Source organism: Peromyscus maniculatus, chromosome 5, assembly GCF_049852395.1.
Source record: "Peromyscus maniculatus bairdii isolate BWxNUB_F1_BW_parent chromosome 5, HU_Pman_BW_mat_3.1, whole genome shotgun sequence".
NCBI lineage: Eukaryota > Metazoa > Chordata > Mammalia > Rodentia > Cricetidae > Peromyscus > Peromyscus maniculatus.
In genome coordinates this window covers 104,160,183-104,167,838 of record NC_134856.1, presented here as the reverse complement: position 1 = coordinate 104,167,838, position 7,656 = coordinate 104,160,183, and the positions used below count along the sequence as shown (strand labels likewise).

At 40.5% G+C, this 7,656-nt stretch overlaps 1 protein-coding gene across 1 annotated transcript; it reads right to left on the bottom strand.

Annotated features, from left to right (window-relative positions):
- Positions 1–1,717: 1,717 nt before the first annotated feature.
- Positions 1,718–7,167, bottom strand: LOC143273175 (putative vomeronasal receptor-like protein 4). Its single transcript, XM_076571548.1, has 2 exons — positions 7,134–7,167; positions 1,718–2,589 (listed from the first exon to the last, which is right to left on the bottom strand). The coding sequence occupies exons 1-2, from the start codon at positions 7,165–7,167 to the stop codon at positions 1,718–1,720; spliced, it is 906 nt and encodes a 301-aa protein (XP_076427663.1).
- Positions 7,168–7,656: the final 489 nt, after the last annotated feature.

Below are 7,656 nucleotides of genomic sequence, written 5' to 3'. Positions count from 1 at the left end.
TATAGTTATAGTCTTCCTTGTTACCAAATTCAGAGAAGAACTCACAAAAGAGAAATAAAGTGTATAAGGTTGGGAGACAAAAGAATAGTTTTGGGTTGGTAACACATGTTAGGTTATAAAGTGAATTAAGTACAACACTTTGGATTCACCAAGATAGAAAAGAAAATGGAAATTTTTCTCTGAATTTGCCCAATACAAATGGACTGGATTTTGTGAGTGTAATTCTTACCTGATATTTATTCTTAGTGTAGATAATTTTATTATGTTAAAGTTAAAAACCTTCCTTTTTAATTAAACAAAAAAAATCAGGAAATGCTGTGGAGTAATCCTTTTGAATACTGTGAAGATGAGTTGCTCTCATTGTTAGTAAAAAGCTGATTGGCTTATGGCTACACAAGATTTTCAGTGCACAGAGCATGCTGGGGAGAAGAAGGGCAGATTCAGAGGAAGTGCCACGAGATGCAGAGCAAGCAGGATGAGAAATACATAGATGACGTAAATGAGCCTTGGGGCAGCACATAGATTAATAGAAATGGGTTGATTTGAGTTATAAGAGCTAGGTAAAAACAAGCCTGAGATATTGGTTGAACATTTATAATTAATATTAACTCTGTGTGGTTCTTTGGGGAGTGACTGGTGGAATAGAGCTGATTTGTAGTCTAGTTGGGAAACACTGCCTACACAGGCTGGCCTATGGGTGTCTTTCACCCACCTGGGCCATGTGGCACAAAGCAGGCCTGTGGATATCTTCAGTCAGCCAGGACTGTAGGACCAGGCTGACCTGTAGATCTGTTTTTTCAAACCTAAATGTAATGCATTTATTTTCATTATAATCATTAACAGATTAATTGTATCATTCAGTGGGAGTCACTGTGATATTTACACATTGTCTCTATCATGTATTAATGGTGTGCTTCTATAACTCTTTCTACTACCAGAAGTGGTGATCATGAATGATCCTTTATAGACACAGGAAGGCAAGATGGAGAAAGAGACAGTTGGGGCTTTGGACTTTCCTCAGTCTCATTATTAGCTAAGGACAATCAACATTTGTTGAGTGTGGATCCACCCTTATGTGCTGAGATACTCTTAGTAGATATGGTAATATGTGCAGCTAAACAAAACTATCAAGTTTTAGGTTTTGTATGCTTGTGGGGCATACATGGGCTGCAAAGAGGGTGCCGAGAGAAACTCAGATAAATCGAGCTTATGCTTTAAGCTGTTTGCGTAGAGAGTGGATACAAATGGTACCAGAGGAAGTTTGTGCAGAGAATAGATACAAAGGATGGCTGAGAGGAAGTTAGCTTGGGTTGTTTGTATGGAGATTAGAGACAAATGGTGAGGAAGGAAGTATGCTCAAATTATTTATGCTAAGATAAGATACTAAAAACAGGAGATGGCTTCAGGACATAAACAACTTGTAAATAGGGTGACCTTTAAATGATTGGTTGGTTCCTTCACCCCCTCCCAGGGTTCTGAGGTTTTCTGGTGTAGAAGAGACTTACTGCCTATCAGTAAATGAGTTCTTGCTTGACTTGACTCCCCAGTACATCTGATTGTCTCTGGGTAAGAGGGATGCTGGGGAATGGGCTAGCTGTGTGCACTTACCCTTCCTCGGTTCCAGGCCACCTCTTCACAGGTGACCTAAGTTCCTGGTGGGGCAGGTCCCCGCATATACTGAGATGATCAATGGACATTTATCAATGTCTGAACTCTCTTACTGAGTATGACAATATTTAGTTGTCAGATGTCCATCTCTCTGAATAAGTATAAAGGGGCTGATAACTGCATATCCAAGAGTTAGAAACTCTGGAACATACAGTATTTTGGAATAATTTTCTAAGAAGAAAGTAAAAATTAAAGAAATAAAACAATCTGCCCAGTAGAAGAAAAGAAAACAGAGCATCAGAAGGAGGACACTCTGGGCAGCTCTCAGCTCAGGGGGAGTTCTGTAGAGAAGCTTGGCCTTCTGAAGGTAGAGGACATGCTGGTGGTGCTTGTGAAGAAGAGATACCATGTAGCCACTGGCCCCTCCCATGGCTCCCTGAAACACTGCATCTCTCAGGACCATGAGGATGAGAAAAATCCATCTTGTTATCCAGTTTCCTGGCAGAAAATAGCAATAGTTGCCACTTTTTCTAACCTGTGTTATGTTCACACTGTTGATACTTTTGATGTAATATGGTAAATTCATGCTGATCAAGAAATTGAGTATCCAAAAGAAGAGCAGCGAGAAAACAATGTGCTGTGGAGTCTTTAGGGTGAGCCTCTGCCACCTGGAGTGTCTGGGGCTGATGGTGATGGCCTGGACCACAGTGAGGAGACTGCTGGTGCAGATGGAGAGGCCCCGGGATGTTCTTGCCAGGTAAACAACAACTTTACAACTAGTGTCATTTAAGACGTTTCCAAAATTAAAGGCTTCTATAGTCTTCGGCATCCCTTTCGAAAGGAGCATTATGATGTTTGTGAGTGCCAAGTGAGCAAGAATGAGGTGTATAGGTTTCTTCTCTGTGTTTTGGAACATGTGCATGTAACTGGCAAAAACTAAGATGTTCCCCATGGTGCCAAGCCCTGTGAGACAGAGGAAGACTGTGCCCTTCACAGGGTCCAAAACCATCCTTATATCTGAGGCAGAAATACTTGACCAAGCAAGCACCTTTTTGAAGAAATCAATAAATCATGATAAGTATCAGCAAAAAAAAAAAAAATGTTTTAAAGCCACTCAGTTTTCTGGATGATAAAATAATGATATATATTATTGTTCAGATTTATTGACCCAGAACTTCCTTAAAGACTTGTTTTTAGAAAAATCTTTCCAAGCTATATATTTAACTTATACTATAAAATCATCTACTTGTTCAAAATTGATATATCTCACCTATGTTCTCTCTCAGCATGGCTGAAGTAACACCAGTGGCCCCTACCAGAATTTTTCCAAGCATTTTATATTTTGCTCTGTCACATTCCTGTAATCCAATTCTGTAAATAATGCTAACCTGTCTGCCTGTGCCACGTGCCATGTACAAACATCTGTGAAGTCCTGTGGTTTTAACGTATTGAACACCTCTCAAATTTAACCACATTTTGATTTCTACGGCACCTCTTATTTGCCCAGTATTCCCTTATGTCTTTCAATTGATGAGTGTAGCATTTCCTATGTTCCTTCCATCTTATTGTATATTAGATGCTTAGACCCCAGTATTTCCAGATACATATTAAACACAAACACTGATTCTATGATTGTATAATGAGTCACTCAAACTAAGATTTAAAATTATCTTCCCCAGGCTCAGTTTTCTACTGGAACTATCATACTGAGAGTGAATGTGGTCAACCCCCAAAGCCCTGGGCCCTGGTATCAGTAGAAAGGCTTTTCTCCACTCTGAAAACTGAGCTGCAAAGCGACATATGTATGCCTATTTACTAACCTTTGTTGCATAATTTCTGTAAAGTTTAGGACCACTATGGGGCAATGTGGAGACAGACTGAAAGCAACTTTCCCCAGTTTTAGCCCAAATTGTAAATAAAAATTTCCATTTGCATGTACATATGCACATATAAATTTCATTTTCTCTTAATGCCACTAAGCTAGATTCAATTTTCTCTTAATGCCATGTAGCTAGATCCAATGATAGCAATTTTATTACTTAGAAATATTTACTGGTCTTCTGTAGTTCCACAACATTGAGTCAAAGTGTATCCCTACTACATAAGATCTACTGGTTACAGTAGAATCAGCAAAGGCATCAAGGAATCAATTTGCTTTATTACTATTCACGTTCATAAACTGTACCAAACCATAGGTTCTAGTGTGACATTTTCACGCATATATACCTTGTATTCTCCTAAAAAACCACCTTTAGTGCCCTACCTCATCCTTTTCCTTAGCACCTTAGCCAGGTAATAAAAGAAGAGAAACACACAGAAAGGAAATGGAGAATAAATACAGATGTTTTTATTTGCAGATATCAACCTGTACTTAAAAGATTACAAAGACTATACCAGAATACTCTTGAAGATGTGATAAATTATTTCAGAAAGCCACAGAATATATAATCAGCATACAGAAATCAACATTTTTTAGTACCAGCTAAGAAAGAAAACAATAACTTTCACAATATTTACATTAAATAAAACAAAAACCACCTAGTTAAAAAAAGCAAATGTGTAACAGAACATGGCAAGCTGTTATCTTTGCTTTTCCTCTGAATCTTTACCCTAAGTCTATGCCCAAATTTTTCATTCATCCTTCCTTCTCCCTGGTTATTCTAAATTCTTAAGTGTGGTTTATATAAAATGTCTTTTCTCTTCATCTGCAATGAATTGAGTTGCAGAAGATTAGTATGTTGTCTAAAAGGAAAATGCAAGTGTCACTTGAGTGTTAATTCTGAAATTTGCCAGAACAACCAGTTCCACAATTTTGGCCAACTTTAAGCAAGCTTTTACTAAAATTTTAAGTACTGACCAAGATGATTAATTCAAAAAAATCAGTAGCCCTCCAATATACAAATAAAAAAGAGGCCAAGAAAGCAATCAGAGAAATGTCACCCTTTACAATAGCCACAAATAATATAAAATACCTTGGGGTAACTCTAACTAAGCAAGTGAAAGACCTGTATGATAAGAACTTTAAGTCTCTGAAGAAAGAAATTGAAGAAGATATCAGAAAATGGAAAGATTTCCCATGCTCATGGATAGGTAGAATCAACATAGTAAAAATGGCAACCTTACCAAAAACAATATACAGATTCAATGCAATCCCCATGAAAATCCAAACACAATTCTTCACAGACTTGGAAAGAACAATACTTAACTTTATATGGAAAAACAAAAAACCCAGGATAGCTAAAAGAATCCTGTATAATAAAGCAACCTCTGGAAGCATCATGATCCGTGACCTCAAGATCTACTATAGAGCTATAGTAATAAAAACAGCCTGGTAATGTCATAAAAACTGACATGTGGACGAATGGAATCAAATTGAAGACCCTGACATTAATCCACACACCTATGAACATATGATTTCTGACAAAGAAGCCAAAACATATGATTTCTGACAAAGAAGCCATGGAAAAAAGAAAGTATCTTCAACAAATGTTGCTGGCATAACTCGATGTCAACATGTAAAAGATTACAATAGATCCATATCTGTCACCATGCACAAAACTTAAGTTCAAGTGGATTAAAGACCTCAACATAAATTCAGTTACTCTGAACCTGATAAAAGAGAAAGTAGAAAGTAGTCTTGAACGCATTGGCACCAGAGATCACTTCCTAAATATAACACCAGTAGCACAGACACTGAGAGCGACAATTAATAAATGGGACCTCTTGAAACTAAGAAGGTTTGTAGGGCAAAAGACATGGTCAATAAGACAAAAAGACAGCCTACAGAATAGAAAAGACCTTCACCAACCCCACATCTGATAGAGGACTGATCTCCAAAGTACATAAAGAACTCAAGAAACTAGACACCAAAATATTGAACAATTCAATTAAAAAATGGGCTAAAGAGCTAAACAGGGAATTCTCAAAAGAAGAATCTCAAATGGCTGAAAGGCATTTAAGGAATTGCTCAACATCCTTAGTCATCAGGGAAATGCAAATCAAAACAACTCTGAGATACCATCTTACTTCTGTCAGAATGGCTAAGATCAAAAACACTGAAGACAGCTTATGTTGGAGAGGATGTGGAGCAAGGGGAACACTCCTCCACTCTTGATGGGAATGCAAACTTGTACAGCCACTCTGGAAGCCAGTATGGTGGTTTCTCAGAAAATTGGGAATAAGTCTTCCTCAAGACCCAGTTATATTACTCTTGGGCATATACCCAAGGAATGCTCAATCTTACCACAAGGACACATGCTCAACTATGTTCATATCACCATTATTCGTAATAGTAAGAACCTGGAAACAACCTAGATGCCTCTCAACTGAAGAATGGATAAAGAAAATATGGCACATATACACAATGGAGTACTACTCAGCAAATGGATGGAACTAGAAAATATCATCTTGAGTGAGGTAACCTAGACTCAGAAGGACAAACATAGTATGTACTCACTCATAAGTGGATACTAAATGGGAGGGAAGGGATGGCCAGACTGCAACCCACAACTCCAGAGAGGCCAGCTAACAGGAAAAGACCCTAGGAGGGACACATGGATGACCCTGTGAAGGAGAAGTGGATGAGATCTACATGAGTGGACTGGGTGTGTGTCGGGGGGGGGGTGGTGGCGGAGAGCGAGGAGTGAGGAGTGGGGGAAGAGAACATAGGGAAATGGGAGGGTCAAGCTGAAACAGGGACAGAGTGGGAGAGCAAGGAGGAAGATATCATGATAGATAAGGACATCATGGGAATAGGAAGAGGCAGAGTGCTGGGGAGGCTCTCAAGAATCCACAAGGTTGACCCCACCTTGGTCTGCTGGCAGTGGTTCAGAGGGTGCCTGGACCAGTCTATTCTGGTGACTAGCCTAGCAAATAACCTAGCTGTCATCATAGAGCCTTTGTCCAGTTTCTAATGGAGGCAGATACAGAGCTCCTCGGCCAGGCACCAGGCTTAGCTCCGGGATCCAATTTATGAGAGAGAAAAGAGATAATGCAGGCGAGGGATGTCGAGATCATGATGGGAGGACATGCAGAGATGACTGGCCACACTAGTGGAAGCCCATGAACTGTGGATTGGTGGCTGTGGAGCCCCCATGGGACTGGACTAGGCCCTCTGGATACGGAAGACTGTTGTTTGGCTCAAACTGTTTGGGGGGCACCCAGGCAGGGGGATCGGGATCTGTCCCTGGTGCATGGGCAGGCTTCTGGAATCTGGTGCCTGTGGTGTGACGCCATGCAGTCTTGGTGCAGTGGGAAGCAGCTTGGACCTGCCTAGGCTTGGTCAGCTGGGCTCTGCTGACTCCCCATGGGAGACCTCGATTTGGGGGATGTGGGGATGTAGGGTGGCTTGGGAAAGAGGGCTGAGGGGTGGGAGGAGGGGGGAATCTGTGCATAGTATGTGGAGTGAGTAGAAAATTTCTTAATAAAGAAAAATGAAAAAATAAAATAAAATTTTAAGTACTGACCAAGATGGAATTTGATCATGACCACCACCTGGAAACTTTCCAGCTATGTGGCCTGGAGACTCTTGTTGATGGGGTTTATATGGGCAAAAACCATAGGCCATCATGTAAGTGTTACAGTTCTGGAGGGACAGGTATCCTGGCCATCAGAAGCCAGGCTATACCTATAGCTCTGAAGGAAAAAGTATCCTGGTTGTCAGAAACCATGTGATACCTACAGATCTGTTCTGCAGTGGATGGTTTCCCTGCAGGAATGTAGCAGCTCTGCTCCTCTGGGCAAGCTATTACTTCTCTGCTCCACTCTGCTAAGAAAGTTTCCCTGCAGAGAGCAGTTACTTCTCTGCTCCACTCAGCTAAGGGAGTTTCCCCACAGAAATGTAGCAGTTCTATTCCTGCTCAGAGTTAAAATTGAAACTTCTCAGCTGGGCAGTGGTGGCGCATGCCTTTAAATCCCAGCACTCAGGAGGCAGAGGCAGGCTGATCTCCGTGAGTTCGAGGCCAGCCTGGTCTCCAAAGCGAGTTCCAGGAAAGGCGCAAAGCTACACAGAGAAACCCTGTCTCGAAAAACCAAAAAAAAAAAAAAAAA

Bases quoted from the DNA above. Each gene is read 5' to 3' on its own strand.
- LOC143273175 (XM_076571548.1), bottom strand. From the start codon at position 7,167: ATGGTTTTTGCCCATATAAACCCCATCAACAAGA. The intron at 2,590-7,133 runs GTCTCCAGGCCA...TGAAGGGCACAG, and splicing joins TATAAACCCCATCAACAAGA to TCTTCCTCTGTCTCACAGGG.